The sequence below is a fragment of the Rhinatrema bivittatum genome, chromosome 1, assembly GCF_901001135.1.
Source record: "Rhinatrema bivittatum chromosome 1, aRhiBiv1.1, whole genome shotgun sequence".
Taxonomy (NCBI): Eukaryota; Metazoa; Chordata; class Amphibia; order Gymnophiona; family Rhinatrematidae; genus Rhinatrema; species Rhinatrema bivittatum.
In genome coordinates, this window is record NC_042615.1 from 69966701 (window position 1) to 69988309 (window position 21609).

Consider the following 21609-nt stretch of genomic DNA (forward strand, 5'->3'; position numbering starts at 1 on the left):
TTCCTGCGACCCGAAGTTCCTCACTTGGAAAGTTATTTTCTTGGTGGCGATTACTTTGGCTCATAGTCGGTGAGCTGCAGGTCCTGGTTACAAACCCCAGCATACACGAGGTTCTTTCATGATTGTGTGGTCTTGTGTATGCCTCCTAAGTTTCTGCCTAAGGTTGTAACTGATTTCCACCTTGATCAGTCCATCGTTTTACCCACCTTTTTTTCCTATGCCTCATTCCCACCCAGGGAAACGGGCTTTTCATACCTTGGACTGCAAGAGGGCCTCGGCTTTCTACCTAGATCGCACAGGCAGTTCACTCAGCTCTTTGTGTTGTTAGATACCAATAGGCTGGGAATGGCGGTGGGTAAACAAACCTTATCCAACTGGCTGGTGGATTGCATCACCTTCTGCTATGTGTAAACAGGCCTTCCGCTGGCCGACAGAGTAAAGGGTCACTCTATGTGGGCCATGGCGACTTCGGAGGCTCATTTGCAAGCAGTCCCCGTCTTCGAAATTTGCCGGGCTGCAACCTGGAGTTCTTTTCATGTTTGTGGCTCATTACTGCCTGGACAAGGATGGGCGTCAGGAAGTGCCTTTGGTTAATCTGTTCTGTGCAATATGTTCCAGATCTGACCCCAACTCTTCTTGTTCATGCTTCTAGCGGTACCAGACAATCCCCTGTCGACCTACAACGCTGCAGTTGTTGTGCCCGTTGGCACTTTGTTCGGTTGCTGTTGGTCTCCTCTGCTATGGGACTGGTCTGGAGCTTGGTATTCACCCACATGTGAGGACTGCATCCTGCTTGTCCTAGGAAAAAGCACAGTTGCTTACCTGTGACAGGTGTTCTGCTCGGTCAGCAGGATGTTAATCCTCAGGAATCCCGCCTGCCTCCTCACAGAGTTGGGTTCTCCTTCCGATTTGTTGTTTTTATTTTTCACTCATCTTTTTCTGTGTTTTGAGACTGAAGGGAGACCTCGCATGGATGTGCAGATAGTGGCATGCTGGGCATGCTCAGTGTGCTGGTCAAAGCTTCTAGAAACTTTGACAAAAGTTTTCCGTGCCAAGCTCCATCGGATGATGTCACCCACATGTGAGGACTAACATCCTGCTGTCCTAGGAGAACACCTGTTACAGGTAAGCAACTGCGCTTTCCTCCAAATGTAAACAAATGGAAGTAGAAAGAAATCTGAGGGAGAAAATAATTCTTAAAACCACAGATCCATCAAAGGAATATGCAGAGCCAAAAACAAAAAAAAGATTTCTGTTGCCAAATTCCAAAAAGCATGTTTATTTTTAAATTTTGTCTCCGAAACAAGGATAACATAAACTTACAGACCGTTTTTGTTCCAATATGAGTAGCTCAAGAAATGAAATCTCTAAATTTAAAAAATGGGCGTGACTTGCCGCCTCAGTGTGCACTGGACCACCACCGTGTGTTCTTGTAATAAAGATATTAACATTGCTCCTCTAAGAAAACTTGTTGGTTCATGTAATAGGAAAAACCTGTACAAAAATACCAGCATTCTTAGCTCTAACTCATCTGTGTTTTGGCAACATAAAATGTGTATTAAGGGGAAACTAACATCAAAAGCAGTTTAATTCAGTGTAAATTAAAGAGCAGTTTTGTTGCTTGAAATATCAGTCCATGCAACAAATAATTATTTCTTGCAAATTTCAGATCTATAAACTACAGTGGGTTATACACTCCTACCAGCAGATGGATATTTAGACAGCTGATTCGCTGACGTCACTAACATACCGCCCGCCCCAACATCAGCCTGCCAGTATTCTCCTTTTCCAGCAGATGGAGGACATTAATCTCCCTAGTGTGGGGATTGCTGTTTAAAAAGAAGAAACAGATTTGAGCTCCTGCGGTGGAGCTCTCTCTCAATTGAACATTGGAGCCTCTGTGCTATTGCCAGGTTTAGGCTTAAGAAGAGGAATAGGGAAGCTCGGCAGTAAAGAATTGTGCCCTCTTCCTCCCCCCCCCCCCCCCCCCCCCCCCCAAAAGGCCACCAGCCTGGTCGTGATTTCGGTGAAGATTTGAGATCAGGTAAAAAAAAAAAAGGGTTTCTTTCTTCCCTGGTGGGCCATTTCCCCTCCCCCCACCAGCACAAATCCCCTCCTTGCACTTCCAATCCATCTCTGGGGGATAGAGTGGTGTGGTGAACTGACAATGCCATTAGTTCACCCAGCAGATGCACTTTAGGTTCCCATGCCGTCGTCTATGTATGTTGGTCACATGTGGAAAGGATAGCCCGTTGTGACATGTGGTAAAGCCATGGCTGGAGTTTGTTTCCCGAGCGCCGTAAGGCCATGGCCTGGATCCACACGCACATATACGTGCACAGGTATGCGCACAATACTGTGGACAGGGGTGTGTGTGTGTGTACGACTTGCGCCTTAGTGCTTCGGAGGGGTTTTCGTAATGCGCAGATGGCCACTAGTGAGGAACCAGCCCCAGTTAGAGATACTGTGAGGGCTGGTTTTCTCAGCAGATGTGACTTGAATCAAGAGAGTTATAGCTAGGAGAGGACATTTTTTTTTTACTTCTAGTCTCTCAATGGGACCAGAGGTATCTGGCTCTGATGGCGTCCTACCATCATTCGATGATGCAATGGTTCTATAGTCATGGACAGGATCCGGGGGCATTGGGAATCGATGCTCTTGTTCGATAGTGCACCGTAGAGCAAGATATGATACAGGCTACCTCCCTGGTCAATATTCATCAGGGTAATATGGAGGATCTCCAGTCATCCTGGAACTTATATCAGGGCTTGGAGAATGTTGGAAAGTTGATATGGGATGAGAGATTTCACCCTCTCAAAGTGGAAAAACCCCATATTCTGGGTTAGTAAGGTTTGGCCCTAAAATTCCTAGTGGCTTCTGTTTGCAGCATTGGCATGTTAAGGAGGGTCATATTAATAGCAGACCTTGTTCTCCCCTCCAGATGTTTCTCTGCTTTGAAGAGAGTTCAACATCGCTGTCCATCTTGGCACTGCCAATACCACCTTGGGCTCTCTGCTTAATGTTTGAGTTTGTTTTTAGCAGGCTCCTTCTTTTAGCAAATTAATGGTTTTTACCTTGGTGATTTTCCTGATCACTATATTTTCGATGAGGTGTTTTTTCCAAGCTATAGGCCTTATCGTGAAGTGAGCTTTTTCTCAGCCTTTTCTGTGAATGTCACCGGGGACAGTGCAGATTAGGACTATTTTTCAGAAGTGGAATCGGAGTTTCACTTGAATTAGTCTATTTCCCTGCTGGTGCTGGTCAGGGGCAGAATGAAGCAAGAATAGGCAGTTATGTGCTTTAGATATGAAGCGATGTTGCGCGAGGGTCACCTACTATGGGTAAGAGACTGCTTGAATGCTTGGTCTCCATGATGGAGATAGATATGGAGAACCACATCTTGGGCTTCAGTGGCCCGATGAGTTGAAGAGGTTTTCACTGCAGCCTATGTAGGTGCAGAGGTACCATTGCTTAGGAAAGTCAGGCGGTCTCAGTGGTAGAGAGACTCATCTGTGGTGTCATTCTGAGAATTGTCGAACAGCAACATACTCCTTACTTACTTTCTCTCTTTACCACTTGGAAGTTGAAGTGCAAGAGGATGCGGCCTTCACAGGGGCAGTGCTGATGGAAGCACAGGCAGCTTCCCACCCATTTCAGGAGCAGCTTTGGTACATCCCACTGGTGTGGATTGGCCTGCCTGAGTGTAGAGGAAGGAGAAATTACTTCTTACCTGAATTTTCTTTCCTCTAAGGAAGGCAGGCCAAGCCACCACCTGGGTTGCCTACTTTGTGGTTTTGTTTTCAGTTCTGCCTTCCCTTCGGGAACAATGCAGGTTGTTCCTTGTTATTGGTAAGTGAGAACCAGCCTATGTAATCAGTGGCAATTAATATTTTACCTGAGCTCAGTGCTTCTGAGTTAAGTGGAGGAAACAAGTCATTGGCTGTTAAGAGCCATGTTAAGGTATTATCAGTGGTCCACAGCTTGCTTTTCTAGGGATACTGGCAGGCTGATGTCGGGACAGGGCTAAATGTCTGCGACATCAGCAAATCAGTTGTCTCCATGTGCTAATAGGAGTGCATAATCCACTGGTGTGGCTTAGCCTGTGTTCCTTAGAGGAAAGGAAATTATCAGGTAAGAAGGCACCCACATATGTACCTGAGAGGTACAAAAGGAGCTTATATTTTTTGCCCTGAGTCTTTTGTTTGATACTGGTAAACCATCTTGATGCCAGTAGATTATGGTCCATGTAAACGTGGCGAGTGCTTAGAACCATTCTTGATGATAAAACACCAGAAAGGGCCCGGTTTCAGTTTCCAAAAGCTTTTCCTTCCAGGATCATTGCACGCTGCTCTTTCCATTGCTCACAGTTTGGGCATGGGTAAGCTCTCGTGCTGGAGCCATGTTGATTTACTAGGCACTTGTGAAATGGCTTAATTTTCCTTAGTTTCCTTAATTAACCCTTGTCTCTTTCAGACTTGGACTACGTGTTTGCACACTTCAGTGGAATCTTTCTGACAAGTACGGTCTACTTCTTGATCTACTGTACAGTCATGAAAAATCATCCTAAAATATACCCAGAAGCAATATTGCCAGGTATTGCCACCGAAATGCAATTTGTTTCTTAATAAATAGTCCAGGTCAGAATAGGTCTACCACATTCATTGTCTTATTATTCCAGTGGGAACTTTGGACTTAATCTTGTGTTTGGTTTTTTTTGGTTTTTTTTTTTGTGAGAGGCAGCCAGTAGAAACATTTCTGTTTAGCTGATATTACTTTTTGACCTGGCAGTTTCTTCCTGCTGCTTTGGGTTTCCAGCTCGGTCAGCAGCAGGGCTGGGATCTGGTGCCGTGAGCCTTCAATTTACAGTGAGGAGAGGATTTTCTGCCTATTTTATATCCCCCTCAATGCTCAGCTGGATGCCATGCTCAAGGGCTCCTTCCAGGATATTGCAATCATGGATCTCAAATCCAGCCAGTAGATGTCACTGTTGCATGACTCTCTCCCTCAAGGGCTGTGACCCCTGCCTTTGCAACATCCCCAGCCAACTAAGCCAGGAATCAAACCTAGATCGCTCTCCTGGCAGTGTACTTTTTTTTTTTTTTTATTTAAAGAAAATGAAAGAAGAAAACTGTCCAAATGGCAATCCAGAAATTATAGTAACTTGTGAAAGAGTGGCTATCATTGTAATTTCTCTTACTTTCCCATATTCTGTATTAGACTCACTGACATCTATGGAAGTTCCCTGGAGGCCCCTTTGAGTTGGTCCTACCCCCTCAACCCCAGTCTCTGCCCACCCGCATCCTTGGCGGTCTCAGGAGCAGCATAGCCTGCATCCTCCCCTCCCTTCAGCCCCAGCCCAGGCTACTCTGCCCCAATAGCATAGCCACCCATGGAAATTCCCCTGAGGCTCCTATTTATTACCCTCCCCTTTCCAGCTCCAGCACAGCATGCCACTCCTACAACCACAGCCCCAATACAGTCTGCCTGAGCCCCAGCCACTCTCGTCTCCAGAGATTGGACTCATTCTCGGAGGGATAGGAGCTCTTTGCAATGAGTGCACACATACATCCTCTCACCAGCTGGTAGATCATACAGTAGCACTCGGTGCAAAAGACTGGATAGCATCCCTTTCACTGCTAGACTACTGAATGCATCTTAATTTTGTTCAGTTGTTAGTGATTTAAAAATTCTAAGAGAGTCAGGATGTTCAAACTAATCTAATGTACTTCTTTTAATCTATCGGTTTATTTTATATTTGTCACTGATCCTCCAGAGTCTTCATTTAATCTACTTATAATTACCCAGTTACACATCTTATTGATGCTTTCTTTGAACTAATTCCCTGTTATTGTATCAAATAAATAAATCTGTTGAAAATTTATTGGAAATGGTGTGTTTGGCACACGCTTCCGATCCTCTGCTGCTGGAAAGAGAGGGGGGCTGTGAAAACTGAAGCCTCGTTGTATCCTCTTCTGGGGCTGCTGGGAGAAATATGCAAATAAACCCAGTTCTCTACTGTAGACATACCACATCCTCCTCAGTGCATTTTATATATATATAGAGAGAGAAATCTTTATTTGATATACCATTATTCCAACAAAGATCAAAACACTGTAAAGTTTGGTGTCTTTATTTCTAAATGATGTTTCCTGGAAAGAAAGTGCAGCACCCTTGATATTTTAAGATAACATCTCCAGTTTGGAAGGCTCTTTCTATAGCTGATAGCCACACTGACATATTCTCTGTATGTATGCTTTCATATGGAGGTATATCTAATCAAAAGGTCCAGCTATCTAAGCATACCTTTAGAAAATTAAAGATCCAGGAGTATAGATAACTTTGGACTGCTTGATGTGTATACTGTGGACAGAGGTAAGATTTCACTGATGGAACTGTGCTGTTTGTTATTTCTAGGCTTTGTGTCTGGTGTGCTCTGGGGAATAGGTAATTGCTGCTGGTTCCTGGCTAATCATTATCTCAGCGCTGTTATCAGCTTTCCAATAATAGCTGCTGTAAGTACCGGACCTATTTATTTGAGGACTTTCGTGGTGGTGCTTTCAATACTAGATATAAATAGATGGGAAAATATATATAGATATATATATATGTCTTTCATGTATTTGGCACATGGCTGCATTTGCACAAAGGGGATTGCACTATTTCCTGTGCATACGCTAAAAGATGAGAGAATTAGTATGCTTGCCTACACACAGTTCAATATACATACACTCCAGAGGAACTCAGCAATTTATATTCCACAGATTTGTCTTTAGCTAAGTTTAATCAAAGTGTGGAATTGTACATATATAATAAAAAATTGTTCTTGCAGCATTGTAAATTGCTGAGTTCCTCTGGAGTGTATGTATATTGAGCATTGTGAACAGAGGTAGTGCACGGATATTATTTGCCTACACACAGTGGCAGGCAACCAGATAGACACCCAGGCAGACTGGTCTTTATCATTTACTGTGAAAGGCCATCATTTACTATATAACTGTGAATTAGCACAAGTTTGAAACTTTTTTAACTTGAGCAGCAGTATAAACCGCCAAGGCTTCAACAGAAGCTACTATGTATTCCCATATCTCTCATAATTCATTTACCTTACAAAATAAGTGTATAACTGCATGCATGACCACTTTAAAAGAGCACGTTTTTATGACTCCATGACTTGCATATTTGTGTTAAAATGTGTGTCACAGTTGCTTCAGGGAAGAGGAAAGGCCACCTAAGCACTGCTCACTGCTGTAAACCTAATAGCCTATCAACAATAACAGCTTTCTCTCCCCTTGCAAACATACTTGAACCATGTAATCACATATGAATCTCCCACGCAAACCCTCCTTACTCCCGTTGTATATAGTCCTCGTTGTATATAGTTCTCGTTTGAGTATACTAAATTGAGAGACAATGTTAACTTATTTGGCTATTCTGATACAGATTAACCTGTTCCTATGTACTTTCTTTCTGCTTCTTCACAGTTCCTCTATCCCATCCCATCTCCCTGTTTAATGTAATTTCTTTTCTTACGTTCATTGTTTTGATGTAAACCGATATGATGTCCCCACTAATATCGGTATAGAAATTTAATAAATAAATAAATAGGACATCTCATCACTTGGATATCATAACCCAAATCTATCATCTTACAATAAAGACAGAAATGATGCTTTAACTGAGTTGTTCTATCAGCGTACTTATGTACGAAAAAGTGTGTGGTCCCCTTTCCATATATTATTTCTCAAAAACTCTACAGGAAATAATCTTTATGCATCTTCATTGTTCCAGGCAGTTATATGATGTCCTTTCAGCTACAGAAAACCAACAGGGGAGGGAGGAGAGTTATTTATTATGTGTTCTCCAGACTCCATTAATAATAAAATTTTAAAGACAAATCTGTGGAATTCAGAACCTACATCCAGTTTAGAAATAAAGGCACATATATTTAAAGTCTCATGTATAAAAGTGCAAATAGATTTTATGAAAAAAATAAAATACATTAATCACTTTAGCAAAGCTTACTAAGTAGAAAATAAAGGTATTTTTCTGTCAAGAAGGCTGAATTAGCCTTGATATGTGAGTGACATCATCCAGTGGCACAGAACAAACTTCATCTCTCCAAGCTAGTTGAGTTCTGAGATCTACTGAAAATCTATGGGACGTCCCATGCAGGTGTTGCCTCGAGCCTCCTCAGACTTTTCTTTGTCCGGGCACAAGCATGGACATGTACTTATTCATTTTCAGTTTACATGATCTCTTCTCAATTTTTTGTTGCCTTGCTGCCACAGCAGCACTCCCATCAGCACTTTTCAGTACTACTAAAAAAAAAAAAACTGGAAAAGAACATTGTGGAGTCTCTCTTCAGAGGAAAAAGTTCAGGAGCATCTCCAGCCATGTCTGGAAAGAAAAAAACCTATAGTCAGCTGTTTCACAGATTTTGCCTGCAATCAGGTAACGTCCATTGCAAATGGGCATGAGTTCTGTTACTGCACTTTAGGAGAAATTGAGAGAGGTAGAACAGCAGCGGGCCAAACTAAAGGGAGCAATTACAAAAGCAACAAATATATATGTTGGAAAAGTAAACAAAAATAAGAGAAACTAGAAACTGATCTGTTTCTCAAAGGAGGTGGCTGATTAAAATAAAAGCAAAAAGAACAGCATTCAAGAAATATACAGGATTCCAAAAAGAGGAACACAGGGAAAAATATCTGGTGAAACTGAGGGAAATGAAGAAAGAAAGCAAAAAGGCAGAAGAGGATTGCCAAAGAGGTTAAGCGAGGTGACAAAACATTTTTCAGATATATCAGAGAAAGGAGAAAGGTCCAAAGTAGTATAGTGAAATTGAAAGGTGACACAGAATGTATGGAGAGAGAAGAAGAAATATTAAATAAATACTTCAGTTTGGTATTCACTAACGAAGTCCCTGGAGAAGGACCATCACTAGTTGACAAGACAATGGATGGGGGTGGAGTAGACAAAAATCTGTGTATAGAAGACTGTATGGGAAGAGCTAGGAAAACAAAGTGGAGAAGGCCATGGGGCCGGATGAGGTACATCCCAGCTCAGAGATGTGCTGGCGGGTCTGCTGAAGGACCTGGAAATGGGAGTGGTGCTGCATGATTAAAGAAGAGCGGTGGTGGTCCTGCTTCACAAGAATGGGAGCAGGGAGGCAGCTTGAAACTACAGGCCGGTTAGCCTCACCTCGGTGGTGGGAAAATTTAATGGAGACTCTGGTGAAGGAAAGGATAGTGAACTATCTACAATCCAGTGGGTTGCTCGACCCAAGGCAGCATAGATTCACCAAGGGAAGGTCCTGTCGGACAAATCTGATTCTTTTTTATTTTTGATTGGGTGACTTGAGAATTAGATCAGGAAAGAGCGCTCGATGTGATTTACTTGGATTTTAGTAAAGCTTTTGATATGGTCCCATATACGAGACTCGTGAACAAAATGAGAAGCTTGGGAGTGGATGCCAGATTGCAAACTGATTGACAGACGGGAGACAGCATGTATTAGTAAATGGAATCTACTCTGAAGAAAGAATGGTGTTAAGTGGAGTGCCACAGGGATCAGTTTTGGGACTGATTCTGTTCAATATCTTTGTGAGTGACCTGGCAGAAGGGATAACAGGTAATGTTTGTCTGTCTGTAGTTGATACTAAGATCTGCAACAGAATGGACACGACTGAAGGAGTAGAGAATGAAAAGTGATTTAAGAAAACTTGAAGCGTGATCAAAGATTTGGCAACTGGGCTTCAGTTCCAAGAAGTGCAGTGTCAAGCATCTGGGATGCCGCTATCCAAAGGAACTTTGTGATAAGTGGTGAAAGACTAATGCACACAGACTGGGAGAGGACCCTTGGTATGATAGTGTCTGATCTGAAGATGGCGAAGCAATGTGACAAGGCTATAGCTAAAGCCAGAAGAATGTTGGGCTTCATAGAGAGAGGAATAACCAGTAAGAAAAAAGAGGTGATAATGCCCTTATCCTTGGTGAGGCCTCACCTGGAGTACTGCATTCAATACTGGTGTGCCGTATCTGAAAAAGGATAAAGACAGGATGGAGGCGGTCCAGAGAAGGACTACCAAAATGGTGTGGGGTCAGTATCAGAAAAACTATGAGGAGAGGCTAAAGGATATGAGAAGAGAGGAGGCTCAGGGGTGATATGATACAGACCTTCAGATACCTGACAGGTTTTAATGATGCACAATTGTCAAACCTTTTCCGTTGGAAAGAAATAAGTAGAATGAAACTCCGAGGATGCCTCAGAACCAACGTCAGAAAATATTTCTTCACGGAAATGGTAAAGGATGCCTGGAATGCCCTTCTGGAGAGGGGGTGGTGAAAATCAGAACAGTGAAATAATTCAAAAGGATATGGGATAAATACTGTGGGTCCTTAAGGATGTACATGGAAGAAAAGAGTGCATGGAGTAACCTGATGGTGCAGTGGTTATTACGCTTAACCAGTAAGCCTTGATACTGTTGATGCAACTCCATCATTGCTCTCTGCTTCAACAACAGGGGTAAAAGGCAAATTGGATTCATTCAGCAACTGAGGGCCCCAACTTTTATGGTCTGGGTAACTTGTTGATGTGGCAGTTACTGCCCTTAACCAATAAGATTGATACTGAGCAACTCAACAGCAAGGCATAACAGGGAATTGGATTCAACAGCAATCAATGAGGGCTAGTGTGGGAAACTGATAAGCACGGGCGTGAAGGGAAATTGGATTCAAACAGCAACCAACAAGAGCCATGACTTTTATGATCTGGGAAACCAGATAAGTATGGGATAAGCTACACAATACAGCAGATACTACCATAAGCTTACTGGGCAGACTGGATGGACCATTTGATCCTTTTCTGCTGTCATCTCTGTTTCTATGCCAGGACATATATCTTTGGACAGATGTCCCAACATCAAGGGTGGCAAAAATAGAGGCTCCGTGTTGTGCCCGTTGAAGCCGTAGTAAATCCTCTTCCCAGAGAGCACACTTGAGCCGTAGCTCCTCCAAAATTCTCCCATCGGCTTAAGCCATGGGGTCAGTCACTGAGGGCAGACATATCGAAGACTAAGTGGCGCCTTTCCAAGAAACTTCCTCCTGCACCAAAGAATCAGAAGCATGTCTGTTCCATCAATGGAAGTGTCAGTGTTGACGGTGCATAAGACTTCCAGCTCCTCAGCACATGATGTGTCAAAGAAAATATGAGTGCACAGTGCACTAAAGCATGATACATCCAGATGCAATGTATCGACACACAGCGCATCGAACCACAGTACACTGAAGCATGCTGCATTGACATGTTGAGGCATGCTTGTTCATCGAGGCATCCGATGCATGACGCATTGAGACATAGTGCATCGAAACTACCAACCCATGCAAGGTGTGATGCATCAAAGCATTTGGCACCAAAAACATGGAAGCGACATCAAGCAATCAACTTCATGGAGGCACATTGAGAGGACGTATCGACAGTGAGCTTCATGGGCCTCCACCTGGTTATCTCACACCTGCTGTGTTTAAATCATTCATACCCTCTGCAAAACATTGCCATTAAGAGAGGAAACCAGAGGCCTGATATCGCTGGATAAAAAGTAAGATGAACTGTGATGAGCATTAAATCAACTTTACTGTATGAGAGGATGGGTGCTAGAATGATAGTGCTGGGCTCTTCTAAAGCTGATATGGAAAAAGTCATGGCGATAGAGCCTGAACTATCAGTCATTATCTAAGTACATTTCTGCGGCATTAGAGGATCAATTGTCTAAAATTCAATCCACTATTGAGGAGATAAAGGAAGGTCTAGATTCGCGAGTGAGATGGCTGACAGAAGTAGAACAAGTTTCAGAGTGGGAAGATCACTGAGTTCAGATAGATGAAAAAATGTTTGCATTGGAGAAAGAAAATGCGGAGCTGATTTGAAAAAATCGATGATCAAGATATAGAAATAGGTGAAACAACTTATGAGTAGTTGGATTGCCGGAAGCATTAAAAGACAAGGAACTGGTATCCTTTTTTGAGAAATGGCTTACCGAGACACTGGACTTAGAAATTAGAGGCATGTTGTATGGGAGCATGCACTTCAGGTAGGCCCGATTTAATATTTGCCCTAGACCAGTAGTGGCTCGAATGTTGAATTGGGCAAACAAAATAAAATTTACTGTGTACAGAGCTAAAGGAACTTTGGGATATGAAGGGGCACGAATCCTGCTGTTTAATGATTTTTCAGCACGTTGCAGCCCAAAGAAGAAAACTATTGCTGGCCTGCACTGAACTGCACAGGGAAGGAATACGTTTTGCTGTCCTATATCCTGCCAAGCTCAGAGTTCAATATGTGGAGAAAACATTTATTTATTTAAAATTGTTTATATACCTTTTCAATTAAAAAATTTTCAAAACAGTTTACATTCGATCACGTACATAATATAAACATAAAATAACCAAATTCATGAAATCGGATAAAAACATACATAAAAATGCAGGGACAACAAGGCTTCATATGCAATCCGTACTCTCTGCACATTCTGTGTAAACACTTGCCAGAAAATGAACTTGTACTTCTTATTTTATAATGATGGAACCACTCAATTGTTGTTTTCTTTGTACTGTTTTATTGCATCACAATAAACACATTTAATTGGAAAAAAAAAAACATACATAAAATAACATAACAATCAAAGACTTCATAAATACACATTTTAAAAGAACAATAAATAAAAGTAAAACTAAAGCAACAACTAGGCCTTTATCAATTCAAAGAGCGAGAAAATGAGAATTTAAGGATGAGTAAATGTTAGGTGTGTTCTGCTAAGTGAATATTAAATGCTATTTGTAAAAGGTACGTTTTTAGAGTTTTCTTAAATTCCTTGGTATTTGAAATTTATCCAGATTGATGGCCCCGCTACTGAAAAAGCTCTTTTTCTTTTTATAACTAATCTAGCAAGACGGACTGAGGGGATGTCAGGTTTTGATCTATAGATCTCAGGTGTCTAGCAGACTTATAAATTCTCAAGGTGGAACACAGCCAGACTGAGGATGGATTATGTATGAGTGAATGAATAATAGACTGTTTTATATTGGATTCTGAAAGAGTGGGGGGATATATGATTTTTTTTAGCGGGGTACCAGTTAAAATCCGAGCAGCTGAATTTTGGATTAATTGGAGAGGTTTTATTACTGTATTGGGGAGACCTAAGTAAAAAGCATACAGTAGTCAAGTCCTGAGAAAATGAAAGATTGAAGAACAGTACGAAAGTCTTGATAGAAAAGTAAGGGATGAAGAAGCTTCAACATCTGTAGTTTGTAGAATGAGTTCTTTACTATTGTGGAGATGTGCTGTGCTAGTGACAGATCAGAGTTTTTATAATCACCCCTACGCTGCGAACATGAGTTGAGATGGGAATAGAAAAGCCATTAATAAGAAGGTGAGACGGCATCCTTTTTGTAGGGTTTGATATTGATGTTAAATGAATCATTTCAGTTTTTGTGGGGTTTAACTTAAGGTGGTTATGAGAACCATATAGAACAACTGTAGAGAGAGTTTGACCAAGAAGAGCTAAACGGAACAAAGAACTGAATGTCGTCAGCATAGGTTTTGAACTAAATATTCAGAGCAGAAAGAATGTGACAAAGGAGGAGAAGATCTATGTTAAAGTATTGGAGACAATGAAGAACCTTGAGGGACACCTGAAGAATACAGTATAGAGATCAGAAGATTGCGTACCAATATTGATTTGTTGAGTTCTATTTTTGACAGGAAAGGAGCAGATCCAAAACCTTTTGCAGAAATTACCATGGCAGTAGCTGAGGCATTATATGCGCTCTTATGTGGGTAAGCTGCTGAAGATGACATGCAGTTGTATTTAGACGGTGAGGTGAAGCAGTCGTTCTAGATACAAAATACTGTTGATGTGATATAATGATGGCACTGGCAACCTATTTTTGATGGCTTTGGAGCCAGCCAAAGTTTATGCTGGCTTTTCACTTGGAGTTTGAATTTTTACGCCATGTGCCAGGTTTGCATGGCACGTGGGTGTAAGTGTTCCGAGAAAGATCTCCATGAACTTCATATACCTGGGATCCTTATTTTAAAGGGAACTTACACAATTTTCATGTGCTTCTGGAGGACATGCTGAGAGTCAGTGTGGAACATTGTTGAATGTTGACTGCGCTATTCAAGCAGTTGAATCATCCTGCTGAGGCAGGGAGCTGCTTCTTGTTTGATTTTTCCTTTTCTGAGAAGCTCGTGATGGCATGGGAAGATCATGGAGGAAGGCCTTACATTGTACTTTCTATATGGCCTTGGAAGTTGATTCACATTCTTGTACTACTTGTTGACTGAAGCAGCTCGCATTTCCAGAGTTGACGTTTAGATGTTTATCCTTGACTTTACTAAGCATCTTTTTTATTTTTTATTTTCTCTTTTTTTTTTTCTTTCCATGCAATGTTTTTTAGCCCTTCAGGGAGTTCATACTGCTGTTTGAATATTCGTATCATGAAATTACCAATATGAGGGAGTACTGGTTTGAAGTTGCGTGGTGGTGGTGGGGAATCGCATGGGTCTATCTCTTGGCTGTAAGAAGGTACTAGGATGTATGCAGTCAGATGGCGGCAGTCCCTTGGAGTGGAGATTCAACATAATGCATTGATATGCCCAGTGCATGCCCCTTCGACACAATATGACACATCTGTGCAGATTCTTGATACACCATTGTAACATGATCAGAGAAATTTACCACTCTATTCTATGCCTCGTTATTCGATGCTCAAGCCACACAGTTTCTCCTCACTGATCAGAGTGTGCCTTCTCAACGCATTATGCATCTAAACACTCCAAATGGCTTATCCAACCACCTCTGATCAAACCGTGGAAGATTATTCCACCAGATCTAAACATTCTATACCGCCACAGTTTCTGGAGTCCAGTTTTTTTTATGTTTCACCTTGCCCACTCAGCTCTGTGCTGCAGAGGCCAGTTCAGTGATGTCTGGTTAGTTTCTCCACCTACCACCTTCTATCACATTGCTTACAGTTTCACAGTTCCTATCCTGAGGCTTGCGTCTGGAAACCTCAGACCCAGTCTGTTCAGTAGTTACACTCTCATTTAACAGACCTCTCATTGTGGAATAGGAGCCCATTCTGGTTTTAGAAAGAGATACCCCTCCAACAGTGGTTCAGAGAACTGTACAAGTGATTGGCCAGGCAACAAAAATAGTAAAGACTTTCATTGTATCATTTTCAACCAATTTTCAAAATATATTGTGTCATATATTAACCAAGCTTTCCCATAACAGCATCCTACGGAACATCCCTGCCAATGATCCTTTCGGTGGTTACCCACCTGAAAGCTATTTAGATCATCTATAGAACTCACGTAAACTATGGCAGTCGAAGATCATAACCTAGTCTTATAATTAGTAACTGTTTATTTAACCTACATTAGGCACTGTATCCTTACTTATGCCTACATTAGGCGATGTATCTTTCTGGTTAACCCCATATATACTTATCCAAGTTATATTGACCTGTTCTTTGTAAGACATTTACTTGTCAATGTTATTGTTCTGTTAAAATGTAAACCGAATTGATCAGTAATTCTGTTATTGGAAAGTCGGTATATAAAAATGCTAAATAAATAAATAAATTTTCAGGAGAATCCACCTCATCTTTTCTCTTGCCTTGCATGCTTCCTGTGAATCTTACTCATACTGCAATTTCTGCAATACCGTCCGTGCTGGATCATCCAATCCATGGATCTTGATCTGTTGCAGTGGCTTCTTCACATTCAGGAGTTGCTCATCTGCTACTCTTCTCTCAGTAATCCAATGATTCTGTCACTTTCACCTCAGTCCACCAGGAAAGGACTGCAAGCTCCCGGACAATTTTAGTAAAAATAGTATTCCAGAGTTCTATGTTGACTTTCCATATAGCTCACCATCAATTCTACATAGTCCAAAATATCTATAACTGTGTACAAAAACTGAAGCCTTTCATATAATCTGAGGCATGGGAGATCATCTCACCACATCTTCTCTATGACTTATAAGAAGCTAGTCTGCTTCTCTTGCATGTAATTTGAGTCTTTTGATTCTGTAGCAAGAACATCAGTGGTCTCCATTGGAGCTAGTTGCATGGCGTGGCTCCAAGCCTGTATCATATGGGAGGAAATTCACGAACGTTTAACAGATCTTCTTTACTTCAGAGACTGCTTTGGAGACAACTTCTTTGGAGAGAAATTTCAAGAGACAGTGACACAAATAAAAGACCAAAATGTGGCAGTTGGTCCTTGTCTACAGCATCAGACCCTCTCGCTGCACCACATCAATCTGCCTTTTCATCCAGAAGGCCTTACTACCACAAATGCCCTTATCATTCCTTTCATCTGTATTGTATGCCTCCTCTACAGCCACATAGACAACACCACCAACAGTCCGGTTGACCTCACCAAAAGGAACGCCAAAAAGTGAAATCATCTCAACAGTCCCAGCCAAAACTAGGGCTGAGATTTTGATTTCGGGTCCCCAACAACTTCCCACTCCAATAGGGGGAAAAATTCAATCCTTCCTGGGAGTGTGATGCCAAATCCCAATGTACAAATAAGACCTCAAGATTGTACAGTATGGTTACTGCTTACATTTTCCCCAAATTCCATCTCTTCCATGTCTCACACCTTTACTCCAGGATCATTTGCAGCTCCTTCTACTTCACATGGAAATTTGGACTCTTCTCCAGCAGCGAGCCATAGAGCAGATCTCATCTTTGTAAATAGATCGGGTATTTTTTTCCCAGTATTTCCTTATTTCCAAGAAATTGGGTGGGTTGTGACAGATTCTGGACTTCAGACACCTGAGCAGGTACCTGCATTTGGGAGAAGTTAAAAATGAACTCCCTCAACACCATATTCATCTTTATTGAAGAGATGGGTTTGAATGTGTTTGGATTTTGGATGTCTTTGTGCACATCCCTATCCACCCCTTGTTTTATTTTGGCGCTACCTTCATTTCAAGCAGGATTCTACTCTACTCCATTACCAGTACAAAGTACTCACATTTGGCCTATTGGCTGCCCGGAGAATCTTTACCAAGGGCCTTGCAGTAGTAGCGAGTCACCTAAGATTTCAGGGCAACAAGGTATTTCCATATCTGGACAATTGGCTCAAACACCATCCTCCTGAGGGGAAGCATTGCAAGCTCTTCACACCACAATACATTTACTACACACTCTTGGATTTTTGGTCAACTTCAACAAATCTAACCAGCTCTGAACCAGCGAATCTAGTTCATCAGAGCATGGCTAGATTCCTTATAACAGTGTTCCTGCCCTCTGACAGAGGTTAAATGCTGCATCACTTAATTCATCTCCTGTCTATTTAACACTACACAGCTAATCAAATATTGGTTATCCTCTGCCACATGGTGGTGGTGATTCATGTAGTCCCCTTGACTTGCCTGAATATCCATTATCTTCAATGGGGCTTGTGCATTCAATGGGATCAACTCACTCAGCCCCTAAACATGGTAATCTCTATCTCTCAACCAATGAAATAGGAGTTTCACTGGTGGCACCTTTCTAGTGACCTTCAAGATGAAACCCCCTTGACTTCTTCCCTACCAAGTCACTTTAGCAACAGTTGCCTCCACCAAAGGTTGGGGAGTGCATACCATGTCCTTTCAGACTGTCTTCTCGAGCTCAGAGCGATCAAGAATGTGCTCCATGTATTCACACATCTTGTGCAAGAAAAAAGCATCTTAGTGCAAACTGACAGCAAGGATGCCATGTTTTATGCCAACAAGCAGGGAAGAACTGGCTCTTGGAAACTCTGTCAAGAGATGCTGGAGATAATGCTATAGGCAGTCGATCATGCCACCTTTTAAGCCACTTACTTTCCAGGAATATCCAATACATTAGCAGACGGCCTCAGCAGACCATTCAGCTTCACTAATGGTCCATCAGACAGTCCATGGTAGACAAACTCTTCAAGTTGTGGGATTGTGCTATGATAGAACTGTTTGTTACAGAGTACAGTCAGAAACTCGTTCAATTTTGTTCCATTCTTCCCAGTGAACGTTGAATCACTCAAGATGCTTTCTTAATAGACTGGGTACAAAGCCTTATGTACACTGTGCTTTTTCACCCTTGCATCTAATAGCAAGGAGAATTCAGAAACTGCTTCAAAGCCAAACCTCCATAATTCTCATAGCTCCAGCACGGCCTAGACAAGTCTAGTATGCCTATCTCATTCATCTTTCGCAACAACCTCCAATTCACCTCTGGGTGCACCCTCATCTGCTTTCTCAAAAAGACGGTAAGTTACTACATCCAAACCTAGAATCTCTCAACTTCACAGCATGGAATTTGAGCACTTGATAATAGCAGACCTATTCTTATCCAGGAATCACAAGAAAATAGAGATTTACATTTTTAAATCAAAAAGTGGGCTGAAAAATCTGAGTTCCTATAACTTATAAACAGATTTATTTATATCTTCAATTTGTTTATCCCACCCATACATACAAGGCTCAATGCACTCTTAACACAGATTGATAACTGAAGTAGTCAAAAATCAGGCGATAGCAACTGCTTTTTGCTTTTCGTTCCTATAGTCTATACACAGTTAATTTTTTTTTCTGACGGGTTACTGATTATAGTATGTTCTTGTTGAGCACTGTGTGCTTGCTCAGAATTTTACATTTGATGAATTCGGTGTAATTATTGTTGAGGAAGTGGACAGAATAGTTTGGTATAGACAGGGGAACAGCATTTCTCTGGCATGCATTATGTAATGTGAAATCTGTGCATCCTCTCGGTTGGCTGATAGGGCAGGGATTGGTGACCTCACTCCAGGGTCGCTCCTCGCAGTTTCCTCTGTGGACTCTGTCCACACCCCATAACTGTGAGAGAAAAGGAATGGACAAAATCTTCATAATCTGTTATCGCGATGAAAGATCGTGGAATCAGAGTATATACCACAGGATGAGTTTACCAGATGTTTATCTTTCACAATATCATCAACTCATTAACTTTGGATGGGGAAATTACCATGTTATTACTCATAACTTTATTTTTACTCAGATTTATTGAGTTTGTATTATCATATTTGGTGATTGTGATTCAGTAGACCCCAGCTATGGCCAAGGGGTGGGGAGGATTCAAGATCGCAGATTGCAATCATTTTAGCTGTCTCTAGTTCTGTTATAACTGATTTTCATTTCAGGGTCTTAATTATGATTTGGTGATGCTTGTGTATGAATACTTAATGTTTTTTTGTATAAAATTAAAATTTATGAAAACGGGTAAATCAAATACTGTTAATCAGGAAATTTATGTAAATGAGAGAATTTTTCTCTTTAAAAAAGCAATAAGAACATAAATTGCCATACTGGATCAGACCAAGGGTCCATCAAGCCCAGCATCCTGTTTCTAACAGTGGCCAACCAGGCTTGCAAGTACCCAAAAACTAAGTATAACCCATGCTACTGATGCTGGTAATAGTAGTGGTTATTTTCTTAGTCATCTTGATTAATAGCAGGTAATTGACTTCTCCTCCATAAACAAATATATTGAACTTTGTTCTTTAGGGGCCTGGTTTTATTGCTGCTATGTGGGGAGTACTAGTATTCAAGGAAATAAAGGTATGTATAAGTTCAATTGACACAATGGTTTATTAAGTTTTCATAAGCTCTATGTCTGATCTGGTTGATCAAAATAAGAACACTCTGATCTTACAGACACTGGAGATGTACGCTGGATCTTTCTTACTCAAAGGTGCACTCATAGACTACACAATTTCCAAAGGTGGCTTTTTTGTTTGTTTTTTAATCTCCAGCACTTACCCCCCTCATCTGCATTCCCCTTCCTTCTCTCCACTTCTTCTTGGGCTGTCAGGATCTGGGTCAAGCCCCTCTCTACCTCCCTTGATCCACTCCTCTTGCTGAAACTTAGCAGTTTCAACTCTTCTTATGGTCTACCTCTCACATCTTGTATTTCATCAATCTATCCACCGGTTTCTCTGCTGGTAACAGGATGAACACAACTTACCCCTAAGGCATTCTTTGCTTTTTCCCTTTAGTAAAAAGCACTTAAAAAGGATGCAGTGGAGCTGTGTGTTACTTGGGTCTCCAAAGTCTGACAGAAGCAGGCAAGGATCCAAAAAAGGCATGGGCCCTGCATGAGATGAAGTTAAGGGATCCATCTGTCTGGGGGGAGAAGTTTGTGGTATTTTTTTTCTTTTCCTCATGCCTGTACAATTAGGGGAAAGAGATGGTTTAGTATAGCCTTCCTTTCCATTGTAGTTGTATGCCTGTGCAAAATAAGTTTTGTTTTCCTAGAGAAAAGCCTGTTCAATGAAGGGTGCACAGAAAACTTCTCACCCCCACCATTATTATCATGAAATGGCAGGCAAAAGCCAAGAATAAAATGGTCCCGTGCAAAGCCAAAGCAGCCAGACAAGGACAGAATCATAGCAGTTTGCCAAATGCTCTGGCTCAGCTAAGGGTTATTTCATTCTTCGTTTTGCCTGTGGAACCTTGATCATATCTGACCTGGGAGGAATTCTGTGTATATTTTCTCATTGACTGCTGGTGGCTTCAACTTCTGCCTGCTGTTTGCAGACTGTTGGTGCCTACCTTTGTTTTTCTGCTCTATGAAGGGCTCAAGCTGCTGATTTTTTTATTTTTTTTCTGACAGCAGCCTTCCTTCCTTTAGCATCTCAAATCTGGAAAATGAAAACACTTTCGCTGAAGGAAGGAAGGAAGGCGGCTGTCAGGAAAAAATCAAAGGCTTAGGAATGTTGAAGTTCACAGTACATGTTTTGATGTCCATTGATAACTGAAATCTCTAGCGTTGTAGAAGGCTTGTTTTTTCATTTAAACTCCATCTCCTGATGAAGCCCTTTGGGTGAAACCAATGGACCCTTTGTCGAAAGGAGTTGTTTAAAGTTGTGCCGTTGGGGCATTGTTTATGAAGAGTTGTTACTCACAGCTTCTAGACCTAAAGAGACAGCACTGTGTTACTATAAAGAATATTATGAGCTCTTAATCCTACATTGGACCAGACTGTTCTAAAATCTGTGATTTTGTTTTGGATTGTGACCCATTTGAGGATTAACTATAATAGTTTTCTCTTAAATTTTTTGAATAATAGAAAAAATAAAGGCTATGCTATATTTTTATTTTTCAATGTGCTGAAACACAATATTAGATTTTTGTAGTAATAAAAATTTTTTGTATGATCAGGATTTAAGTTTGAACTTATTCAATTTAATTTGCTCAAGTTTAGTCTATACATGAGTGTTTATGTTCTGTCATTAAGTTTATAACTATCTGAACTCTTGATTGCATTTGTACACTGCCTTATTATGTCTGTCTAATATATATATATATATATACCACCTTTTTCAACATTCATACTCATACTTTGTGCAAAATTAGCTTTCAAATAACTTTGAAATCTTCCAAGTGCAAAATAACATAATATCCCTTACAAAGTTTTCCAATGGTTAACATCAGCATTACTGTATTGCTAAGATTGTGAACACAATGAAAATGTAAGATAATATGTATTACTTATGTTGATGTTAACCATTGGAAAACTTTGTAAGGGATATTAT

At 41.1% G+C, this 21609-nt stretch overlaps 1 protein-coding gene across 1 annotated transcript in view; it reads left to right on the top strand.

The window, feature by feature from the left end:
• TMEM144 (transmembrane protein 144) overlaps positions 1-21609 on the top strand; it is a 72603-nt gene that overhangs the window by 49334 nt on the left and 1660 nt on the right. The window contains exons 9-11 of the mRNA XM_029616191.1: positions 4474-4593; positions 6415-6512; positions 19580-19633. Coding sequence (XP_029472051.1) covers positions 4474-4593; positions 6415-6512; positions 19580-19633 — 272 coding nt within the window. The remainder of the gene's footprint in view (positions 1-4473; positions 4594-6414; positions 6513-19579; positions 19634-21609) is intronic.